The sequence below is a fragment of the Pogona vitticeps genome, chromosome 2 (genome assembly GCF_051106095.1).
Source record: "Pogona vitticeps strain Pit_001003342236 chromosome 2, PviZW2.1, whole genome shotgun sequence".
NCBI lineage: Eukaryota > Metazoa > Chordata > Lepidosauria > Squamata > Agamidae > Pogona > Pogona vitticeps.
In genome coordinates, this window is record NC_135784.1 from 148,077,094 (window position 1) to 148,102,536 (window position 25,443).

At 38.8% G+C, this 25,443-nt stretch overlaps 1 protein-coding gene across 1 annotated transcript in view; it reads left to right on the forward strand.

Moving 5' to 3' along the window:
- Positions 1-24,225, forward strand: part of LOC110077807 (cholesterol transporter ABCA5) — a 74,290-nt gene extending 50,065 nt beyond the window's left edge. The window contains exons 25-39 of the mRNA XM_078384341.1: positions 727-840; positions 1,956-2,090; positions 4,687-4,752; positions 7,298-7,389; positions 9,749-9,878; positions 10,638-10,755; positions 11,922-12,013; positions 12,549-12,724; positions 13,519-13,594; positions 13,686-13,780; positions 14,870-14,989; positions 15,123-15,272; positions 15,970-16,049; positions 17,014-17,069; positions 20,785-24,225. Of these exons, the coding sequence (XP_078240467.1) occupies positions 727-840; positions 1,956-2,090; positions 4,687-4,752; positions 7,298-7,389; positions 9,749-9,878; positions 10,638-10,755; positions 11,922-12,013; positions 12,549-12,724; positions 13,519-13,594; positions 13,686-13,780; positions 14,870-14,989; positions 15,123-15,272; positions 15,970-16,049; positions 17,014-17,069; positions 20,785-20,892 (1,608 nt within the window). The 3' untranslated portion in view covers positions 20,893-24,225. The remainder of the gene's footprint in view (positions 1-726; positions 841-1,955; positions 2,091-4,686; positions 4,753-7,297; positions 7,390-9,748; positions 9,879-10,637; positions 10,756-11,921; positions 12,014-12,548; positions 12,725-13,518; positions 13,595-13,685; positions 13,781-14,869; positions 14,990-15,122; positions 15,273-15,969; positions 16,050-17,013; positions 17,070-20,784) is intronic.
- Positions 24,226-25,443: the final 1,218 nt, after the last annotated feature.

A 25,443-nucleotide genomic window follows, 5' to 3' on the forward strand; every position in this document is an offset into this window, starting at 1 on the left:
CTGGTTCCCAGCATGGGGTTGCTGTGGGTAGGGGAGATAGGCCCAGTCACAGAGCAGCAACAAGATGGTGCCTAGACCAGCACTTCTTTTTTTCAGCAGCAGTCTTGTAAAATAAAAGTAAATCATGGTGTCAGTCCGGATGGAGCCAACATTCAATTTGAACATCCCGGGTGATGGTGCTGGGCCTAGGTTTCGCTCTCCCTCCACTCTTCAAAAACACATAGGACTGTGCAGTGGAGCACCCCTGTCTGTTGTTACAGCTGTGCGTACCATATAGAGTTGCAACAGTCCCATTCAGAAATGGCCTGCACATTCAGTTTTGTAGGTCCCTGGGACCAGCGGCCTTTCAGCCACCCGTGTGAGATGCTCAGAAGGAAACATGAAGAAACTAAAGACTCTATGGAGCCTTGTAGAAGCTTCATCCCTCAAAAAGGGGTGGTGGATTGTTCACTGTTTGCAGTTATTGTTATATGTTTTCTTGTCAGAGTGTGTTATGAATAACTTGAAAGAATGTTAAAATCACACACACACACACACACACACACACCTTGCAATAGGAAAACACAAAAATTCTAGGGCCACAGAAATGTGTGAAAGCTTTTGAGATCTCCAGATCATTTGCTGAGGTGTTACAAAAAGCAGAATCAGGGTGGGAAGAGTTGAAAAAGAGCCAGCAGTATTGAAGTCATAATGAAATGTCAAAAATGTGTTTTTTCTCTCCTGTAGGTTTTTTGCCTTATTGGCTACATACCGTCAGTAATTCTGTTCCACTATGTTGTCTCCTTCACCTTCAAAACCATACAAAACACTAAAGAATTTTGGTCATTTGTTTTTTCCACCGTAAGTAGAAGTGCAGTTATTCATTTGTTTTTGCTGCTTACCAAAATAGTATTCAGTCTTTATTTATTCAGCTATTAAATTAAGTTTTATCTCAATTATATTTTTTTCTGCATTTGCACTTAGACCTGCAAACTGTGGGTGTGATCAATGGGGATTTGTCCCACAGTTTGGTCCTGTTTCGGGATGAGCTGGTTCGCTCTTTTCCCAAGTAACCACATGATATATGGGCAATCACAAACCTTCCCATCCCTGATCCATGCTTACCTGCATCTTTCTGGGTCCCTGTCTGGAGCTACTGTTTTTTTTAGTGGGTGGGGGTGGTGTTAGGATCATTCCATTTTGGTTTGATTCCAGCATGCTTAAAGTGTTGTTTTGCTTAAGCCACTTGACAATCTTGGGAAATTGAAAGGTTTCTCCTGCTCCTCCATGGACAAAGAGAGGGGTGAAGCAAAGGGTATTTTAAAAAGCCTTTGTAAGTGGTACTGATGCACCATGTCTTAAAATGGAAAGCTTCCTCTCACTTCCCACAGAGGAAGGGAAAAGAAGAGGTATTTTTGTTAATTTCCCCCCCCCTTTCCCTTTAAAGAAAAAAAAAGGTCAATTAAGGTTGCTTTGAGGTAGAGTGTGATTTCTTGTCCTGAAGCTACTTGATTCTTGTACATGGATGCAAGGATCACCCCAAAATGACATAGTGCACCTCAAACTGACACTGTTCAGTACAATGTAGCTTGATCCAGACCTGGTTAATTTAGCCAGCTATTCATATCCTTAATTTTCTCTAAACATCATTTAGCACACATATATTCATATGAATCACGTGATGAGCAGTATGTACAGCTTTACACCAAGTAAAATAGAGCAAGATTAATCCTGTCTCCTATGTGTACAGGAGGCATACCTTTTTACTGATGTTTTCACTATGAGAGCAAATGTGGATTGTTTGCCTGGACTAGTTCGCCTAAAATGAACCCTACATTCCAATAGTTTTCTGGTTGAAAAGTTTAATTTAGCAGCATCAAGATTTATCAGTGTAAAGAAATAATGTTCCCAGATATTTAACATACCCTTCAGGCTTGAATTTCGTAATTCTTTTGTCATTCTTTTTTCTTTTCAAGGTAGCATTGATCTGTATCATTGTGATGGATGTAGCTTTTACGCAATGGTATGCAATAGCTGTTATGCTTCATACTTGCTTTTGTGTCTTCATTCCAATCTATCCTCTTATTGGGTGTCTGAATACTCTTCTAGAGGTAAGTATTCTAGAGATGAAGTGAAATGCTGACCATTTTAGTCTGTAGTATCAGAAGCCTGGTGTATGAGAGAAGGCACTTCAGATACTCATTATTTATACTTCATTCCATCATCAATTGGGCTTCAGGAACAGTTATTTTGGCAACAACTGGGAAATGTCTATGCTTACTCTGACCCCCAAAAGAATAATAGAATAATTGATTGGAAAGGGGCCTATAAGGCCATCGAGTCCAACCCCCTGCTCAATGAAGAAATCCAAATCAAAGCAGATCTGACAGACTGTTGTCCAATTTTCTCTTAAATGCCTCCATCACTGGAGTGCTCACCATTTCCCCAAGGTAATTGATTCCATTGTTGTACTGCTCTAACAGTCCTGTAGTTCAAGCTCATTATTATATGTCCTGCACCATAGGATTATTGAGAACAGATTTTGCCCTTCCTCTGTATGACTACTTTTCAAATATTTGAAAATACTTGTAATCATATATCCCTTCAATCTTCTTTTCTTAGAAGCATATTGCAAAAAACATGGGATCTGATTCCTTCTTGATCTGGGGAAGACTGCATGACTTTAGTTAGCACTACCCACCTCCTCCGATTTTCTTTTCTTTTCTTTTTGCAGTGCTTTACTTTCCTCCCCATCCCCTTTTTGGTGGTCATTTTGATTATGTCATTTTGCTACTAGTAACATGAAAGAATGGCAACAGAGATATTCTACAACTACAAAGGATTATGAATCGAATGAACCTGTTCGTAAATACTTATCATAGCTTCACGTGCAGCAGATTCCTCATATATTATAAGCCAGGGCTCTGGACATGTTTGTTAGATTGTATTAATTCTATTTTAAGTTAATGTTGGTGTTTGCAGTGTTTTGTTTTGATTTTGTTCATTTTTAAATATTTTATTTTATTTTATTTTTGCTATTTTAAGCCAGAATCCTATTGCTACCATTGCAACTGCTTGCATGGCTCTCCGTTGCATGAGTGGTGGGCCTTTTTCAGACCAAGAAGGTATCACCTTGTGCAATTGTAAGCCCCATTGAAATCAATGGGGTCCTCTCCGAAGTGTGTCACAGCAACGCAGAGATTACAGGACACCAAAATGAAACATTATATTCCTCACACAGTGCAAGGGGCCTAACATCTTTGTTATAATATTACACCTTTTCTGTCCTTGGTTTCCCCTTATTGTCTTGGATGGACTTGTTGCTTATAAGGTGGCTTATAAATAACTGGAGTGAAAGAAAGATTCCTCATGAGCAGGGCAATCCAAATTCAAGCCTGGGGGCAGAAGCCTCTTCCATTGATCTGAGAAATTTGTTGACAAAGCAGTCTGCTGGCAGAACTGACTTTGTTGATTCTGGGTCCAAATTTGGATAAAGGAAGGAATGAAGTTATACCCAATCCAAACCCCTTCCAGTCCAGAGATACAATCACAATGTCTGCACGAAGTCAGGACATAAAAAGAATAGGCCTGCCTAATTTCCAGCACCACCAGGTTGTCGAAAATTGGGTGTGAAAGTTTGTTTCAGCACAGCTTCAGCCTACCTAGTGTTGGTTCAGCTGGCCCTTGACCATTTAGGTCAGCTCGGATTGCACTTTTATTAATGCAAAATGTTAATTATGCTATTGTGTTTTAGTTGTCAGACAATTTGCATGTCAGCTGTTCTCAGAATTCTCTCAGATCTGATTTAAGAAATATTCCTTTAGAGCACAGAAAAGGAAATTTAGCTGCATCCCTGTGGCTCCTGGCCTATGGGCTACAGGATGGCTTGAATCTATTCTAGACATGGGGACGAATAAAAAAATGGATCGCGATATTCATCAGAATTCGCTGATTCATTAAATATTCGTCCCTTCATATTTGTGGGTTCCAGAGACCCCAACAAATATGAAGGGACAAATATTGTCCCATTTTTATTTGTCCCCCACATGAAGAGAGGGACGGCTAGTCTTCCCTCTCTTCTTATGGCTTTCCCATTCTGCCTACCGGTGGGCCCACCAATCAGCTGATCAATGGGCCATTAGGCAGCCACCCATTAGGCATGGGGGCACGGGGTGGCAACACGATGGGGGGGGGGTGTCAGGTGTGGGGTTTTTTTAGTAACACCCACATGAATCGATGAATAAATTCATACTTCATTGGTTCACGGGGGCAGCTTCATGCTTCGTGAGTCATCAACATCAATCTTTAATCTCTTCCTATTAAGTTGGAGACCTCTACCCTTAGCTTGCCTCCCACGCCCAGCCAAATGTTCCACAGCTTCTCACTCCCCATATCAAAGCTCCATCAGTGGGAGAGGTAATAATCTACTTTTGATGGTCAAAAGGTGAATGGAGCAAAGATACAATGATTGCTTTTCTTATGTATATTTAAAACACAAAGCTTTATCATTCAATGGGCGAATTCCAGGGAAATATGTGTAAACATGGTCAGTTGAAACAGGCTTCTTAAGTTCCATGGGGTTTGATACAAACATTTTGGTTGGAGGAATTATAACTATGAGTTCAAGGATGGTTTAGAAGTTTTGTAAAAATTATGTGTAAAAATCATGGTACTTTTTGGTAAAACAAGTGTTTACTATCTTGTTAGGTAACCCGGAAGCTTGGTCAAAAAATAGAAAGAAAAGCTGAAATACTGTTGGTGTCAGCACTGGTGGTAAGGACCACATTTTCCTTTAAGAATTCAGGAGACAAAATATATCTGGTTATACTTGTACAAGTAATGACAAAATATTAATACCCGTCAAGAGCCATTGTGCCCAAGCCAGACTGGTGAGGTAGTGGTTGGTGTGTGGTTGGACTAGGTCATCGAGGTTCTTATGTCCTCCAAGCCATGAAAATACAGCGAGTGACTTGAGGCCCATCGTTTTCTCTCAGCCTGGCCTACCTCAGAATGTTGTTGAGAGGATGAAGTGTCAAAAAGAAACAGGGACAAGCCCTGAGCTTATTGGAAGAAATGAAAGATATAAAGCAGGAATGATCAACATGCAATCCCCAGCACCCTCCAATTTTTATTATAATTATTCAGAAATACCAGGCACAGTCTTTGACTGGTATTATATAACAGATACAAGTTTTAACTAAAAACTAAAGACTCGGTTGAATATCGGTGTAATGTGTATGCTGTTCCTAATATTGCTGTTTTTTTGCAGCTCTGATAGTGTTATTTCAGAGATCTGCAGCTGGTTATAATAGTTTATAAAATTCTGAGGCATTGTTCACAATGTCCCAATGGCTGCTGGAACTACTGAAATGTGTTTCATCCACAAGTGAGTTATTTCTATTGTCAGGTCTCTATATTTTGTTAAATAGTCCCAATTCTTTATCTTCAACTCTGGCACCCTCTGAAATTGCAGTGTCAGTTATCCAGACATTTCTTCATTCTATTACTGTTATGTCTGGTGTATTATGCTCAAGGTGTCTCTTTGTTTCAATTTGGAAGTCCCACAAGTTCTTCAGTTGTTTTCTGATGCCTTCTCTATCAGATGTTCCCATAGGTTCTTGGATGCTAGCAGATTATATTTTTTTACATAATGACCAGTGTCTCGCTTTGTAGTCTGTCTGCACAATCTTTGAACATTCACAGATGAGGTGTGACACAGTTTACATCTTTTTCTTGGCAGAATCCAACATTTGCTGTTTACATAAATTCGTTGAATTTTAGCTTTCATGACACTATATTGGAGTGCTTGTTCTTGTGCGGCAAGGATCAAACCTTTGGTTTCTTTCTGGATGGCCCTCAGTAAAATATGTGTGATTCACAGAGATCAAAATGAAGCAGGACATTTTGCTTAGCTGTAACTGTAGTTCAAGAGGTCATCTGTGAATTCATACATTCCTCCTGAGGAGGACGCTCTGTCACGCCCAACCTCTCTGGTAGGCAGCAGACAGAGGAGAAATGCGAACCATTAGGGTGTGGTTGAACATGTGCAGTAGTGCTGGGGAGGTGAAAATTTCTCCTGAAGCTCTGGAAAATTCCAAGGCTGGCTTCTGCACAGGTGCAAAACCCATAAATATTCACAAATGCCCACTCAAAGAACCACAGTGACAGCTAAGCAACTTGACCTTGTATGAGTTTGGGAGTGGAGCAGGAATGTTAGTAAGAGTTTTGTTTACAGCAAGTGGAAGAAGTGTTTTTATCTGCAAAGCATGAGACATTACTTTAGCTGCACATGGTTCAGAACTCTTCTCTCCCCACCCCCCAATGATATTGTTGCAACTAAGCAAGGCTTACAGAATCAGATGGCCCTCTCAGTCTGATGATGTAGCAAAAATAAGTTTAAGAGTTGTGGCATCTTAAGGGCTGACAGATTCATTTCAGTGTAAAGTTCCATTTATTACAACCCAGCTCCTCCTAGAATAGTTAGGTCACAGGTTAATATATGCAGAGTACCTCGTGGAATGATGGGGACATGATGAAGTGGGGAAAAGAGGGTGGCAATTATATTGACAATGGGCTTCTACAGTGAAGATGGCTCTGTCACTATCAGTCAAAGTGTTGGTTACATGGACATGTGTTCAAATTTATATTTACTGTCCTTTTTAGTTTTACTTGTATTCTAATTATTGTGAGCAGCCTTGAGTGCCTTCATGATGGAAAGACAGCATAGAAATAAAAATCAATTATATAAAATGGAATAAAATAAATAAATAAATAAAACTGACTTTGACTCAGAAAGAAAGCTCTGAGTTGGCACTAGAAGAGGAACAGAAAGCTGGAGTGGAGCTAGGCCTAGCTAAGCCTCATAGCGTTCCTGTTCAGGCCTCCCAGGTGAGCCACACTTAGGTATCTGTAGAGTGTCTGTCTGTCAGTTCGAATCCCCAGAATGGAGAATTGTGGGATATGTAGTTCACAAAAAGGCCCATCTCCAGATTAATACTGTACAGCTATCTTGCTGTCTGTTGGGAAGAACAGGACAATCTGAGAGAATAGCAGCACTTCCTGGCATTCAACTACTGGACTACTGTTGAAGGGTTAAAAAAACATATCTCTGCAGACCCTGCATAAAGATTTGCTTTAATATCTCTGCCTGGAAATGCTGTAGCATCATAACTGCTCCATAGTCCCAATGCTGTGGCTTCTAAACTTACTAGTATGGCAGCTAGAATATATCTAAGTACAGTATCTGTTTCCAGGTTTTATGCAATTATGCAATAAACAAAGGAGCAACATTACTAATCTATATTTCTTCCTGTTTTAGCCTTATTTGCAATGTGTGATTTGGCTTTTCCTTCTGCGCTATCTTGAAGTGAAATGTGGAGGCAAACTGATGAGAAAAGACCCATTTTTCAGGTCAGTGTCTCTACATTTTCCTTTCAAACCCTTTATTTAAAAGGACTACGCTGGCAGAGCTGGTCAGCAGAAAACTGCAGGGAGCAATGTTGCCTCTGAGCTGCGTGCTCTCAGTCTTGCTATGGGCAGCCAGCAGCCAGTTTTTTTACTTCCAATTTCGAATGAAACCCTGCCCACCTACCCCGTGCACATGGAGGGGGTGTTACTAGGGAGTAAGAAGCTCCCACTCAGCAGGATAGAAACTTAGAGGGAATGTTGGCAAGGAGACATGCATTGTATGGCGGCAAGTGGCTCTTCAAGAGTGTTTAGAGCAAAAGGCATTTTGCCTGTGAAGAAAGGATGCAACTTTTCTTCAGACTAATCACGACATTTTGACCTGAGGAGGATCTGATGTTTCCACTAGTTTTTACATTAGCTAGGTCGCACACTCTTCAAGCGGTCGTAGGCACCACTTCGGCACCTTTTTACACCTAAAATCCTTGCCACCGCTCCTGAGTGTTACTAGGGAATAAGAAACTCAAACTAAACTGCAAGAAAAACCACCCTAAACTCTCATTCACACAGTTTCAATTGTTCCTTTTATTCTGCCATTCAGAGTCTCCTTCACCCAAAAGCTGGTATCTTAGATAATTAGGGAGTTCTGTGAAAGAGTTTCTTAATCTCAGTAAAGTTCTTGAGTTCCTAATGGTAAGGCTTAGATTTATATGATATGGGTGAACTTTCAGTTCATAGTCTGGGTTCCTTATTCTTAGTTCCACATAAAACAAAGAAGAAGGGGAGATTGGTTTAAAGTAACAATGAAGCTATTTTATTTAGGAATTACAGATAATAGATATAAAGGGAAAAGTAGGTTCTTGGATGTGAACAATAAATGTTAACATACCAGTAAGATCTAAATATATTTGTTCAGTATTTAAAGTTCAAAATAATTATGTTACAGATTCCGTCTCTCTCATACACACTTTAACTACATAAACAGACTTATCTTCATTACCTGCACCACAGACTACCACTCTCAGATTTTAACTCCTTTCAGCTCTCTACTCTAACTTTCTGATGTATCTTATTGAACAGTCATACCACAACTCAACTCTCACAGAGCCCCAGACCACTCAGATTACAATCATGCTCACCAATCAAAATTCAGCTACTTAACCACCAATCACCAGAACACCCCACTCATGTCCACCCACAATACAGTACAGGTCTTCAGAATTGTCTACATAAACATAATGTGAGCAATTCTATGCAAACTTTAAACACAGATGTGTAGGATTTGTTGCTATCACTAAAAATCAAACAAATTGCAAGCTTTCGTGGAGAAAATCCCAGTTCTTCAGGCTTAGCACAGCCATTTCATGGACAGCACAGAAAATTGTGCACTACTGTCCAAAAATTTGGGTGTACATGTCTGTAAGAGCTTATGTCAATCCTCTGTGGGGTGCAGTCACAAGCCTTTTTGCAGCATGTTTTGTGATTTTTACACCCTTCCGTCAGGACCAAAAAGCTGCCAGTTACTCAATGATTGCCTTCTCTCTCTCTCTCTCTCTCTCTCTCTCTCTCTCTCTCACACACACACACACACACACACACACACACACACACACACACACACACACACAAAGAGAGAGAGAGATTGTTTTGAACTCATGGTCTCCGGAGCCTGGCTTCGATATTAATTAATACCTGGGGGGGGGCAGAGATATTTGAGTAGTAGTTTGTCCCATAGATCTGGCCCTGCACTTCCAAACCGTCTGTGTTTTCTGGGATCCCCACCCCCATTTTGTTCCTTTGTTGACCATCTTTTTCATGTAGTGAACCCTAAAAACTCATCAGTTCTTTTCCCCACTTCTGCTGTGAAAATGGAATCGAGGATGAATGGATGGATATTATTCAGCTATGTTATGATGGTTGGTACTCAGATGCATCCCCTTTAATCTGGATTGCTCTAGACATTGATGCAAAGCATGGTGGACCAAGAAGCTAATTTCTCTAGTGTTTGCCTGTGGAGTTCCTACTCAGGAGAACCAGCAGGGAAAGAATTGAGTAAAAGCATCTCACCTTCTTTTTCAAGCAGCAGATGAGTCTCAGCATTCCAGAACTTGGTACCTCTCTCTAGTTAAGTCTGACAGTGTTTACGGGTGGCAGAGTCCTTCACATGAATCAGATCATTTTGATAACCCATTTTGCCCTAAGGATGCAGTGAATTGTTGGTAAGATTTCAAGAATAGAGTTTGTCCATCTTACTGCTTCAGGGCTATCAAACTTCTGCTATCATACAGAGAGGATTGTTTGTCTTTGTCATATCTGTTCAAAGGTTCCCATGATCAGAAAACTGACTATATTTCACTGTCTCCAGAACTGCCACGAAGGTCAAGTGCTGGAAATTTTCAGATGGGCCACAGGATGAGGACGAGGATGAGGATGAAGATGTTGTGGCTGAGAGGTTGAGAGTTAAAGAGATGACTAGTTGCCAGAGTGGTGAGGAGGTACATCTTGCCCTTTTGCATGTACTGGCTCTAGATTCTAATGTAAAGGGACATGAGCAAAGTATGATTTGTGTAGCCACATCTACACTGGTGTCATTACGCAGAGATCAGCTGGAGCTGGTTCTTTCGCTGGGGATTAGGGAAGGCAACCTGTGCTACATATAATAGTTTGTGCTGTGCATAAACCAATATTAGTGAATCCTCAAAATACAAAATCTGAACTTTTCCTTTCTTTCAAGGAAACACTTTTGGCAGCATTTCCATAGTTACAGTTTCTGCAGCCTCACAGCTTCAGAAGTGCCTGAAAGCTCTCTAACAAAAGGAAGGCTGTATTATCTTTGTGTGAGTTCATTCACAACGAGATATTTGGTTTTTTTTTGTTTTTTACAATATTTTTCCCCATCTTTCTCCTTAAAAGCACCCAAGGTAGCTTTCAATATTAAAAGGACAAGATAAAAAAAAGCTAAGAACAGTAAATAGACAAATATTTAAAAAGAATTAAACAAGTATCATATTAAAAAGGTAAATAAAATCAATACAAAGTTTTTTTAAAAGTAATAAAGCACCACAACCCATTTTGAAAAACGCCTCTCAGACTGTCAGTCCTTAAGGAAAAGTCTGTCTGAAGGTATCTCTATGTGATGCTCTAAATTGAAAAGATGAAGTTCTCCATATCTCTGACACTAATAGAGAAATTTTGTACATTGCATATCTAGACTAACTCTTTGCTAATTTGTACATCATCTTTTGTTTCCCTAGAAACCAGCAATTTTAATCAGCAAATTGCACAAAATGTATGATGAAAAAACAGATTCTCTTCTTGGAAGAAAAATAAAGAAAGTGGCAACTAACGATGTCTCTCTTTGTGTGAAAAAAGGTTAGAGTTGTTGTTTTTTGTTGCTGTTATTTCCACTTCTATTCTGCCCCATTAGTGTTAACACTCTTTGGGTGCTCACAATGTACAATAAAATCATTTAATAAAAATGATAAACTACAATAAATTATCTCACTAGCTAAGCAATTTAGCTACATTTAAATAGAAATATTTATTTCTTTCAGCCTCTGGTAAGATCGAATCCATGCGACGGAGTGAGCCCCCGTCACTTGTCCCAGCTCCCGCCAACCTAGCAGTTCAAAAGCATGCAAATGCAAGTAGATAAATAGGTACCACCACAGTGGGAAGGTAACGGCATTCTATGTCTAGTTGCACTGGTGACCACGGAAGATTGTCTTTGGACAAACACTAGCTCTATGGGTTGGAAACGGAGATGAGCACCACCCCCTACAGTCGGACATAACTGGACAAATTGTCAAGGGGAACCTTTACTCTACCTTAAATAGAAATATACAAATTAAAAAACAGAGTATTTCAATATTCAAAGCTCAGTTTCCAGCACTGGCTCTTTTGAGGTCCTTTGGTGTTACAATTTTTAACACCAAGGACTGTGAGGAGTATGTGGAAGGGGTAGCTATTTTGTGGGAGAGACATTACACCAAATACAGAGGCCCTAAACTGTTAGTTAGGTTATGACCAGCACATGACCAGCATTAAAATAGTCTATTCTAGATATTACCAACAAATCAACCACTGTTGTTAGGCAGTTCTTCTTCAAATAGGGGTGCAGCTAGGTAATCAGCCAAAGCTGATAAAAGATGCTCTTGGCCACAGCAGATATTTGCATCTCTACAGAGAAAGTGGCTCTAAGCTGTGAATCTTTGAGGGGGAGTGTAACCTTATCAAGGCCAGGTAAATATCCCTCTACTAACCTGTCTGATGATTCTCCCAATGTGGGATCTCCATCGTATCTAAATTCAGTTTCAGTTTATTGGCCATCATTCCGTCCATTATCAACTCCAGGCAGCCCTCATGGAACCCACACAGCATCGCCAGCAGATGAAGAGAAGGATATTGATGGCAACAAACTCTAAATCTCTTTATGACTTCTCGCAGCAATAGATCTCATGTATGCTGTCTACTCTGTTGAATCAGTATAATTTCAGGGTGGAAATTAATCATCTAAATAAACGTTTTCTTTCTTTTAGGTGAAATACTGGGAATCTTAGGCCCAAATGGAGCTGGGAAGAGCACACTAATTAATATTTTGGTGGGAGAGGTTGAACCAACTTCAGGCCAGGTATTCATCTGTGTCTTAACCTCTCCACTCCTTCTTAATTTCATGTTTTCTTGTTGTTACCCCATTATATGAGTTCTTACCCAGACTAGGTTCTATAGCTCTTTCTATGTTGATGAAATGAAATGTCACACTAGGATTGCTTTTTTTTTTTTTTTTTTTAAATCTGTTTGTGGCAAAAGAAGAAAATTGGAGGTATATATCTTTCTAGTTTGCATAGTTCTGCGGAGATCATGGCTATATAAAGTAATGATAAAGTAATATGTGAGCAATTTACTCTGTTGTGCTTTTTAAAATAAAATGACCTCTTTGCACACTCTCCTAGACATCACAGAAAATCACACAACTGGCTTACAGTAGGTTCCATGAATATGTATTAAATGAATTCCACGCTGTAAAATGGTGATTATTATATTATGTTTTGGAGCTAATGCTTTTTGCTTTCGTTTTAATTCAGCTTTTCACATAATCACCTTTAAGTGTTTGCATGTTCACTGCAAGCATCATGTAAAACTATTAAGAATTGATGTATTTACAGGTGCTGATGGAAGATAATCTTTTAGGAGAGAATAATGAGAATAATTCCATGAGATTTATGGGCTACTGTCCACAGACAAACCCACTTTGGCCCCATATTACAATGCAGGAGCATTTTGAAATTTATGGTGCTGTCAAAGGAATGAGTTCCAGTGACATTATGGAAATCATAAAATGGTAAATATCCCAATTCAAACGCTTTTATTTTTGTGAGTGATAAAAAGAAATATCTTTCTACTTTCTGGTGAACATCTTGAAAATGGTTTATGCCTTCATCGTTTAAAAAATGCCATGAAACAGTGATACATGTGGGGGGAATGATGCACCATTTTAATTTTGCTGTGGGATATACACAACACTTGGGATTTTTCCCTTTTGTGGGAGGGAAGGGGGCAAGTGTTTACTTATCTAATTTGTGTATGCTAGTTTGCAAGGTAATTTGTACTCAGATAACAGTTATTCTGTTTCTGGAATGTGTTCTTTGGCTAGTGATAAAAATATTCCCTTTCATTTTTCTGATTGATATGATTACTGTTGAAGTATTTTTTTTCTCATGGAACAGATAAACCCAAGGCAACTCATGAGGTTGATATAGACTTACAGATGCCAGGGCATAATTTTGGTCACATGTGCCTTCCTGTGCAACCATGATGTGACCCAGCAGCTTCTCAATTAACTGCATTTAGTCACGGCAAGTTACACAAACTTTACAGAAAAACCAGTTGAATTCTGGCCAATAAGTACGAAAGCCACCTTGCTACACTTACTCCTGAACACCTAGAAGTCTCGTTTATAAATAGATCTCATGATTTTATAATGAGCTTAATGAGCTTATTATATATTGTAGTTTTAGGATTCATTCATACTGGGTCCATTAGAATGCACGTAACATTCAACATATTTAATACATTGAACACTGCAGTAATAGTCCTTTCAAAGCTACCAAAGTGTTGTATTCTGTTTTCCTGTAGCATTTCAATTGCACTTGACCTTAAGGAAGATCTACAGAAAACTGTCAAGAAACTTGGAGTGGGAATCAAACGAAAGGTATTTTGCATCATTTTAATGTTGAACCGATAGTGTGCATTGTGTGAAGTAAGCAGTGACCATGTTCACCTTACTTTTCTCTCTCCTCTAGTTATGTTTTGCTCTAAGTATGCTTGGAAACCCACATGTCACTCTGCTAGATGAACCATCTGCTGGTATGGATCCTATAGCGATACAACAGATGTGGTAAGCACCTTTGAATGGCAAGAAGCTAGCAGCTAGGGAAAATATATAATATTAATATTTGCATTGCTTATTTTGTAACTCAGGATCAGTGGTTCGCTTAGCTCATTATACCATTTCTAATTCATGTCTTTCCATGAATATACATATACAGTATTCCCAGATAGCAACTCCCATACATACAAAATTGGGAGAGAGAGAGAGATGTTGAGAGGCATCAGCAGGCTTAGGGTAAGTGTGAAGACCTTTTTTTAAAAAATTAAGAGATATAAAAACATTTAGGACAATAAATGTGAGGGGCAAACATCCCCATAAATCTCAGTGACATGGAGTATTCTGTGACTGAAAAGTAGGGAAGGGAAATAGAATGAAGGTGCAGCAGGAGATGATAAAATCATATTAGAAGGAAAATGGAATGGAGTAGCCAAAGAAGTAAAACACAAGCCAAAATCCTGTTCCTTAGCATAGCAAAACACACACACACACAAACACACACACAGAGTAGCGTTCACCCATTGACCCGCCCATTGATAGAGGATAAGTCAATGTAGAGTAGAGTTCGCCCATTGATAGAGGAGTTGACTCACTAAATCTGCATTGATTCGATGGGCCTACTCTAGTGCAATGTACTACACCAAACAACAGGATTTTGCCTGAGCAGAGTAGAAATTACTGTATTGATGAGTTCTCTGCTGTAAATAACCTAGAAATATCTTCCCATGTAGTGAGATAAATTGTTCTGGTCTGGTCTAGTCTAGTGTAGCCTAGCCTACTCTAGTTGCTTGGTGTCCTATGGTATACATTCTAAACCCCAGGGTGTTCTGCTTTCCAACTAATATTTTATTTATAGTTCTCATTTTAAGTAGAGCTAAATTGTTGTCCTCATGAATATGCTGTTTATAGTTTGCATTCGTAAAACGAAAAGGGGCAGCAAATGAGGTCTGCCTTTTCCAATCTTTGTCATTTCTTCACAGCCACTTGCTTCAAGCCAGTATTGTGAAGAAGTGATTTTTTTCAGCTAGCAATGGCATTACCAGCAGTGTGTATCCATCACCCTCTTCTAAACAAAATATTTGTCACATTTTCTTACAGGAAAGCAATTCGAGCAGCCTTTAAAAGTAATCAGCGAGCAGCTATTCTGACAACTCATTATATGGCAGAAGCAGAAGCTGTGTGTGATCGGGTGGCGATCTTGGTGTCTGGAAAGTTAAGGTACCTTCAATGCCAGTTAGGGCATCTTGGGTAAAGCTTGGGTTTGTCATTTAAAAGAACACAGGGAAGTTGGGGTTGAATTCACTGTTTATTTCCTGTTTTTCTCTTCCACCTTCCCCTACATACTGGATAGGTCTATTGGAACAGTTCAACATCTCAAGACTAAGTTCGGCAGAGGATATTTCTTAGAAATGAAATTAAAAGAAGTGCCGGATATACTGCAGAAAGAGCGCCTGCAAAGGAAGATTTTGCGCATCTTTCCAAATGCAAGTTGTCAGAAAAGGTAGAACATTTGGGCATCAAAAAAAGAGATCTTACAATTTTTTTAAGTCATCTCCTTTAAAGTACAAATTTTCTGTACCATTTCATGTACTTTGGGCTTTTGAGTAATACTCTCTACTAGAGGGACACTTCTCACAATCAAAAAATGTAGGCATGAGCAATGGATCTGGCTTAGTGCAGGGAATAGGTATCTAGGGAGATTAGGAAACCATTGGACACATGCATTGATATTCTGTTTCTTCGACTGAAACATTTTCAAAAAATATAAAAGACCAACATATTTATTTTATCCTGACCTTTTTGTGGATTGCGATTGGTTTCTTCAAAGATGGGTGATTATCAGGCCACAGATCTGTATGTATAGGGTAGATGGCTCTGAGAAGTGGGATCAATGAAGCAGATACTGAAAATGACAACTGTATTACGGTACATAGTGCTGTAACAAACGTCTCAAGTGTTGGTCACACAAATGTCTTAGCAATAGCCAATTCATTAATATTAAATACACTAGTGCTTGGTTTTCATCTTTGAAGTGTTGAAGTGATACTGCACAGAACCTCAGAGGCAACAGGCAAACATTGGTGTCTACTGGTGTGGGTTGGGGGTTAAATCAAAGATCTGTCATGCTACCCAAGGTATTTGTGATAACTCTTGTCAAAGCATCTGGTGTCTCCCTGTTTATTTTCTGCATATTATAGTTTCGCCTCGATTCTGGCATATAGAATTCCAAAGGAAGATGTCCAGTCACTCGCACTATCTTTTTCTAGACTGGAGGAAGGTGAGGTAACAGCCTACTAAATCAACTGATTGCTGATTACTCTGCCAGAAGGGTGGGATAGAGAATTTAGACTCAAATAATAATCCAAATTCATTGTGTTGATTCTCACCTCCAACCCTTGCTAAAATCCTGTTACAACTAGAGTGGGCCCATCAAATGTGGAGGGATTTGATGAGCCAACTCCCTTAATAAGTTCCATTGATTCAATGGGCCTACTCTAGCTGCACTTCACTATGCTAAGCAACTGGATTTTAGCCACAGTCACCCCAAATTATTTGAATTCTATTTATATACAAGGTTTTATTCAACCGTTTGATTTTTCACATGTTTTTTTCTTGTGTTATCCTAATAAATAATGTTTCATTTGAATAATCGTTGCTTCATTGGCATGCATTCCTCCTAACTTGCTTTTAAGAGGCACAGTGAAGTCTATCAATCCTTGGAATGCTTAAAGAGGTACAGGAGTAATTAATTTGCCGTTCCCTCACAGTCATAAACTTTGTTTAACTGGATCAAGGGAAAAGTATTAAAATATTCCAGAGGCACACAGTGGTAAACATGGGGTGCCCACTGTGCTGCTACACATATAGTGGCTTTCCCAGACAACTGGGTTCACACACTTCTGATATACCTGTGAATGAGAAAGCTGAAGTGTGTCATTACAATGCCTGTGAAGCTTTGGTGGGACTGATTTGTTATATAGAGATGTTAAGAGGTAACTGCTGAAATCCTGTTAAGTTTTTATGCTGACATAAATGATGGCTAAACTTTCTTGGTGACTTGACACACAACAGCCTAGACAAACTGTTTTGACCTGTAGCAATTTGCCACCAAGATTCACATTAACTGTGTTGCTGTGCCAACAGCATAATTAATGGGAATCTGGCCAATGTGTCATGTTAATTTCAGCCATTTTGATGCCTGTTATTGAGGACTAAAGGGTTTGTTCTAACATTCCTAACAGCAAAACATGCCTTTAATATTGAAGAATACAACTTCTCCCAGGCAACACTGGAACAGGTAAGTAGACATTATTGTTTAAAAACATAACATGTACCCCAAAACATTTTTCCGCAGGTTTTAAACCTACCTTACCTTTAGGTTACATAAAACAGTAATTTGCAATGATAAATTATCTATATTTCTCATATTATGAGTGGTGTATTTTGAACTCATTTTTTTTCTGTTCACCATGTCCTAAGGGTGAAGAAATTTGGAATTTAACAGTGTTGAACCAAATTTTACTGTCAGGTTTTGGAACCCTGTTACTAATGTGGGCTGCCATTTTGCTCTTGGTTGAACAAAAATCCACTGGATTGTGTTTTACAGAGAGGTTTTAGTATTACTAGTCAACAGTCCTAGAAAAAACACCAGCAAACTAACATAGCAGCAAGAATCAGACATGAAACATTAATGGTAGCACAGTCCCCTGGAACCTAGCCCTACTTCCTACTTCCATTGCAACTGATAGAGTTATAACTAAGATGAGAGACACAACTAGAATTCTGAATACAGGAATTTAGAATAGAATTGGATAGATGAGGTACCTAGTATGGTTAGTAGTGGAGCAGTCATTGACTGGTGAGCTCTGATGGGTAGTCTGAGTCACAAAAGAACCTATTGCGCTGGTCCAAGCTCCCAGTGATTACATATGCAAAGCCTTTCAGAAAGAGGGGTGCCAACAGGATGCCCACTTAACAAGTGGGGAAGGCCAGATACAGTACTAAAAATATGCTAAGGTGAAGGCTGTGCAAAATTTAGCTTGATACAGAATGCTCAAGTAGCGATCTTAGCGAAAAGAGGTTGCCGGGGGGGGGGGGGGAGAGAAAGAGGTTGCAGAGAAGGAAAAAGATTATCAAAATGAGATAATTTTTTGAAAAACAACAACTCTGGCTTATTGTATTGCAGTGGTAGCAGAGTCATCCTGTCACACATAAAAAAAGATGAAAACCTTCTAGTAGAAGAAGTGGTTACAGACCTATATTTTGCCCAAGAGGTGTTGTAGCTGTCATGTGAAACATACAGGAGCAAGCTGGGAACCAACAGAAAGATGTAATTCCTTAGCCAAAACTTAAAATTGCCAACCAGGCCCTTGCCACTAAGAGACACTCTCCACTTTCCAACAGGATAGCAGAATTGGGAACACATCTAGGGAGCTGCAATTTTATTTTATTTTTTACATTTTCTTCCCTCAGACATCAAAATCTTAAATTTCCCATAGTTTATCTTTAAGTCATTAACTCTGCAAGAGAAAGAAAACTTATTGGCCCAAATCCTGTTCACATAGTTATATGGTACAAACCAGGCGATGCCATCCTCTGATGCTGATAACATTTTATTAAATTAAAATGTTCATGCCTCCCGCTCCTTCAGCTTTCAAGGTTCTCTGGGGCTACATGGGGTGGGAAGCCTTCCATAATCACAGCTTGCTGTCAGGAGCAATGATCTGGTGGTGAATTTTTATTATTGCAGGCTCCATTCCCCATCCTAGTGCTTCCCTGGGGCAAAAGGAAAGGCCCTCGGGAACCTTGAAACCTGGATGATGTCAATCAGTTTGTGTCACTAAAGTATGTAAAGAGGATTTTGGTGATTAAATAACAATTTAAGCCCCTATCTGAATTGTAATGACTACATGAAATGCAGGATATTTTCAATATTTTGGAGTTGGGAGTGTGTCTAATAGAAAATTCGTGATCTCATTCAAATACAGATTAAATGGGAAGTCAGAACAAGGAGACAACTCTGCCTTATCCCTGTAGCCATAGAAATACAATCAGATCCATGAAAGGGGCATACTGTTTCCTCACGAGAAGCCCTGAGTATTTCTTGGCCATACAATCAAGCACCACATAATGATTTAGGATTAAGTGGTTTTCTCTAAATGCGATTTGAGAGTCAGAGAGTAAATACTCTTGACTCCATAAGGTAGCACAGTTTGGCACTTAGGTGTCTAACATGCAACTTCCCCATGAGGTAAAGCAAACTACTTGGTCTTTGATTTCCTAAAGTCAGTTTTGAAGCTAAAATAACAGCTTGTTTATTATCGGCATAAAGTAGTGTGACTCACCAGTATTGATTGCTTCCAATATTGCTTAAAATTAGTAAGATCACCTCAATTGCCTTCCGTGACGTTAGCTGATTAATTAAAGGGAAGTAAGTCCTTTATGGTGACTGGACCCCATTTGGTTACAGCCTAAAATATAAAAGTCATCAATGTTCAACTTGCATTTGTTAGGTTCTAAGAAGATGTATGTGAAATGGTTCTCCCAAACATGACATGACGTTTGCATCTTTAGATTGGGCATCTGACACCAGGCTTGAGAATACTGCTAATGGCAGCATTCTGGAGAAGCAACCACATCTCAGTTTCATGTTGATCCTTCTAATGCAACAGAGTCTTATCTTTTTTAAAAAACTGAAAATAGCTAACAGGAAGTTTGTTTAGGTCTTACATTCTGTAATTAAAATAAGAGTCTCCTTTTCTGCTTTGAGCACTCCTTATCAAACCACAGGGGGTTGCTAGCCCACTGTTGTTCTGGATGTAGAATTTAGAGCTACACCATACTGAAGAGAGCTTATTAGCTCTTTGTCTACTTCACTGTTAAATGAAAGGATAAGAGCAAAAAAGGATAGTAGACCTTTGCTAAACTGCTAATGCCAAATTCAGATTAGTTTTAACTAGGCTACTTAAGTGCAGAGAGCATATAGCATTTCTTCTTCCTGGTGCCTCATTAATTCCACTGAATTTTGAAAGCTTTGATCTTTCAGAATTAGGGCTGAACATCTACTGCCCAGAATCATATTACTTATATATGCAACATAATACGCAGGTAGTTGGGCGGCATATAAATTGAATAAATAAATAAATAAATAAATTTGGTTGCCACTAATTAAAGAGCGGATGCTTGTGTTCCTTGTTGAATGCCAAGTCATATAATTGGCATGCAATGAGGAATACATGCATTTTCTCCTTATAATAATCATGTACCATAAAATCTTTTTTCCCCCAGTTTTCCAGGGAGAGAATACTCAGAAGTGGTTTACCATTCCCTTCTTCTAGGAGCACCTTGGGACTGTGCAGCCTGCCCAAGGCCACACAGGCTGGCTCTACACACAGGAGGCACAGCGAGGAATCAAACTCCCAACCTCTGCTCTGTGGCCAGATATCTAAGCCACTGAGCTATTTACCTAGCTGTAGTTAGCAGCAATTGGCCTCTGCAATTTGAGGAACTGGTAGAACTACCAGGCATAATTGATCACAGTGGAGCCACTAACATTAGAGAACATAAATTCATTGCTTAAATCACCAGGGATCAGTCCATTTAGTGTCAGTGAAGCTGAATAATGCTGTAAACAGGTAAAACCTGAGAAATTTGAATGTTGGTCCCTTGAGTTTCCGTTATGTCAAAACCTATCCTCTGTAAGTTCAGGTAACACTGGGAATTTCATTTCCAAGATAGCATCATTTGAGCCAGTGTTGGCATTTGTATCACCCAATATGATGACAAACAGGCACTGAGGATCTTATGTGCAGGCCAAGAATTTGACATGCTACCTTTCTTGAAAATTCCTTAACATTAGCCTTTACCCCAGGAGAAGGGACATATATACCCCAATGAACAAAAGCCTATCAGATTCAAATTGAAGAGAAGTCCTTGTGCATATGAACCGTAATCCCTCTAATATTGAACTGTGGTTATAATAAATTCATTAACAGTGTTCTTCTTCATTCTAGGTATTTATGGAACTTGTCAAGGAGCAAGAGGAGGATGACAGCAATTTTGGAACACTCAATGGGACCATTAGTTGGGAAAGATCCCAGGGCGAGCGTGTTGTTTTCTAGTCTGCTTCACCCTGTATAGAACTGAAGGGCATTCATGCTCAGGGATTTCTAAGAGGCTGCTGTTGTTGTTTTAGCATGTGCCACAAGCACTATCAATTTTCAGCATATTCCTCAGCAATTAAGAATTTTCACCTTCTTTGCCTTATTGATACTATAAATATCTTTAAATGCCTTTATTTTGAATATTCCTGATCTATGACTTTCTCTTTTTATGAAAAATCTAATATATTTCTCTTTCTGGTTTGCTTTGTAATGACGGTTGAAAGAGGGTACTCTGAAGCTTAGGAACAATTTATGCTTTCCTCTTCCATAAGCACTCATACTGAATTTTATGAGGCATCTAGCATATGACATGCACAGTATCAGTGCACAACATAAGTAGGTGATCCCACGAACAGAAAAGAAAGAGGTGATTTTGGTCAATCGTGCCCCCTACCCCATTGTCCCTGCCAATCTGTTCTGGAGGACAATATTCTCTAGAACAACATATTTGGCAGCATGGGAAATTGTAGAGAAAGCAACAAGGCTCTCTTTCTCTCCTACCCATGGAGAGTTTCCCTGCTAATAGAAGAAGAGCCTTCACTGGTTCCATCTTGCATCCTCTAACAGAAGAAGCCCTTGTATTTCCAGATTGGTGGATCTGGATCCGACCCAGTATTTTAAAATGCCAATACAGTAACTGTTTTTCTGGTACCTGTTCTATTCTATGAAGTTTTATTTTAAGAATGTTAAGAATCACAATTTAAGGAAGAACATTTTGTGGCATTAGCAGACTGAAGTAAAGCAGCATTTTTGGTTTATTCATTTTTGCGGAGAATGTTTTGTTAAATAACTTTTATGCAACATCAGCAGTTCCATTTAAGTTTTGTGACCGTTTTCTTCTATAAATATTTGTACTGTATATTCCACCAGTGTGGAAAGGGTGTCAGATTACAACTCTGGAGATCTTGTTCAAATCCCCACTTGGCCATGGAAGCTCTTGTGATCAGGGACTGAGTGATAAATCACTCCTTGAACATCTTACATACCTCGAAAACTATAGGAGGGTCACCATGAATCAAGAGTGACTGGTCGATGCAGTATAATAACAAAGCTAGGCCCTAGTATATCAACTTGTAATAAGCAGATAACTGAAATACCTAGGCTTAAATGTGTGTGCTTTGTTTTTTTAAAAATTGACTTAAAATTAATGAAAGTTAAGTAGGAGGTTTCTTGATAATGCTCTTTACATTCAGTTTGGAACTTTCTTTTTTTCATGAAGCATGCACTGTTTGGGTAGGGGTCCATGTTAAAGTGCTTGTCATGTGTTCCCCTTTGCCTGTTGGGATATATAGATGAACATATGTTACATGACATATAATATTTCAAGTCAGCATTCCACTAGCTTATAAGGAATTTTATATATGTATTGTCATATTTTTATGTAATCAATTTAGTATTAGAATGTAAAAAGAAAGTAGAGCTCACATTTATCACATTCCTGTTAGAAACCCAACCCAAGTAAAAGCAATCCATTATATTTGCATTTGTGAAATTAAATCTGTTCTAACCATTAGCTGGGCCTTACTGCATGGCAACTGAATGTCGGACTACAGCAGAGTTGCATTTGTTTTATCATATAGTATTCTGGAAACATTATTTATTGCTCATTTCCAGATGCTAATGGCATATGCTGCTTGGCATTCTCTGACATTAAGAATCTCTGTAAACAAATGTAACTGTCATATGCAACATTCCCTCTAAGCTGCACAGCTATGCAGCATTGCAGCAGGAGTGGGTAAATTCTGTGTCAGGCATGAGCACCCATAGCTAGTGTTTCTGCCCTTTTGGTTCTGGCCGTGAGTGCAGAGCTGTGTGCAGGGGTGAAACTGCACACAGAGAGAGCGGAGCCCCACCCAGTGGGACTGAAAAATAAAGAGAATGTTGATCATATGGAAGAATTTGGTGTGCCTGGAACAAAGACGGAAAAGCTCTTTTTGATATGTTCAACCCTGCTGGAAGAAATGTTAGATGAAGCTATTCCTCATATTTGAACATCGGCATATTGGGAATCTCCTTTAAAATTCCAGAGTGTATGGGAATGTTGTCTGTTTTCTTTTCATTTTATTAGAATATCTTTAGCCTGGCTACCTGTTACAAAATACATGTCCATGTGTGCCTGGCCAGCTAGTTTTTACTAAGTGGAAAGTTAGCTTTTCTTTTCTTGCCCTATGCCATTTTTTGATATTTTAAAAAAAAGTCAGATCTGTTTATGAAGAAAGATACCGATCTGGCTAAACTAGACCTAGGCAACACAGTAAAATAATGGTCAAAATGAAATAATGATCAAAATCAATGATTTTGTTTTATGAGGCAATAATAACGTATATTTAATTTGGTTTAAGTGACCAACTTCACCTCATGACGTGATGGACACATTTTTTACCAACTTCCTGCTTTTCAAAAGCCACAAAGCCCTTTATACTGGTATTGTTTGGAAGTTGTTAAGGAATGAATTACTCTGGATAGATTATCCCCCTGCCCCCGCAGCGTTGAACAATGGTGGCAAACTGTTCCAAAGTCGTAAACATAATTTTGACCACTTCTGCTGCCTAATTATCACAAATTAGTTCAGAATCCAAGAGGACAGCAAAAGTTTGGCTTGGTATCTTTTTTAAAAACTACATTTTGTACAACAGCCTGTCAGTCTGTTTCTGGGTCATGTGAATTTAAAATCAGCACAACTTTCATCTAGTCTGAATTAAGACAAATGAGACAAGCACATTAGGAACTAGTCCAACTACTGTAGTATGATCTTGAAGCAGGAGGTGATAAAAAGTAATGTTCAAAATTGGAAGCAACCAATAGTTTAGAAACCTGTTCTGTTTAAAAAAGGCAACACACACTAGTTGTGTTTCGAGGCTATATTATTTACAATTGACATACAGGCATTGAAAGAGGAACCATCACTAGTAGAATGCATAGGGTGTCAGGAAAGGGCAGTACTCGGGAGTTGTATAACTTGCTGTCTATTGTTGCTATTCTTGTGGTGTTTTTACCATCGGGATAGGAATGGTGTTTGTGGGGTTGCCTGTTTTGGGGTTGAAAATATATATGTTGAATGGCCTTGGATGCAACCCACCTTGAACTGCAGATGGAAAGATGGTGCTATTTACTGTTCTGTATCAGGCAGCAACATGTCATGATCCTGGGTAGCATTATATATATACTCTACTATATATATAGTAGAGAAATGGTGAAGATCTCTGAACGTCTGTAATTGCTAGCCATTTTTAACTGTATGGTCAGAAGATTATAAGAAGGCAAGACAATAAAAAATCCTCCCTCATCAAATGTCAATGGTGTATTTAATTGACTCTTTGATTTTTGTGAACATGGAAAAAAAATGAGGAAGAGCACCACTGAGCAATGCTTAAACTGCAGTACTGCAGTCAAGCCTCTCCTCATTACCTGAGTTTGATCCTTACAGATTCAAGTAGCCAGTTCAGGGTTGACTCAGGCTTCCATCCTTCCAAGATTGGTAAAATGAGTAACCAGATTGCTGGGGGTGGGGAGAGGAGTGTTCCTCATAATTATGCTGTAAACTGCTCAGAAAATGTAGTGTGTGGTATGGTATCTTGAAATATACAGCTGATCCATCTCTTTAAGTGATATGTATTTGAAAGTATGTGAATACACTGAATCATCTACATTTTTCAATTTTTACCAATGACAGTATTTTAAATGCTACATTTTGTTGCAAATGTTCACAAAGTGAAAGAGAAGAAATTAATAAGTTATTGTTCGGTAATAGACTGAATACTGTTTATATGCATGTGCATTCAATGTTATATTATGCCACATAATGTTAGAACCAATTTATAGCAATCCCGATAGCATTTCTAAGATGTGAACATTAATAATAAGATTCTGTATGTGTAAAACACTCAAAATTGCTTGCTTCATTTGTTTTCTGACTAAATTACAAGTTGTTTCCTTTTTGGCAGTAGCAGCAGAACATTTTTTTAACCTTGAACCTCTGAAAAGAAGTGTTGAAAACATTCAACCACAGCTGTGAGAATATTTTCATTTAAAAGTTCTGTTGTCTTCAAAGACATGAGTGAAGTAAGTTCCTTACTAGCACCACCAGCAAAAATCAGAACAAGCATTGGAAGTAAGCTCCTTTTTGAGAACGCATGTCAAACATAAACAAGCATGTTTCTAGTACTCAAGCTACTTTGGGAAATGTCAAGGTGATGTTTTTGTTAGTAAAAAGATCCAGTTATTGGAAATGGGAGTAAGAGCCATATCTATTTTCTTGTATTTCATTTGTATTCTCTAATGTATATACTCAGTTTGCCTGAGCGGCAGTCATAATTTGTAAGCTCTTGGTTTTGCCGGGATGACAGGCTGATAAAGATAAGACTGCTTGCTTAGGCTAAATCTCTGATAATCTCTAAATAATAGTTACTGTATGTATCTGCTAGTACAGCAAGATACCAGCCAAGGTGAAAATAATGAGCTTTTCCAGCAGAATAAAGATATTTTGATTAATAGCAAGATCTGTTTAAA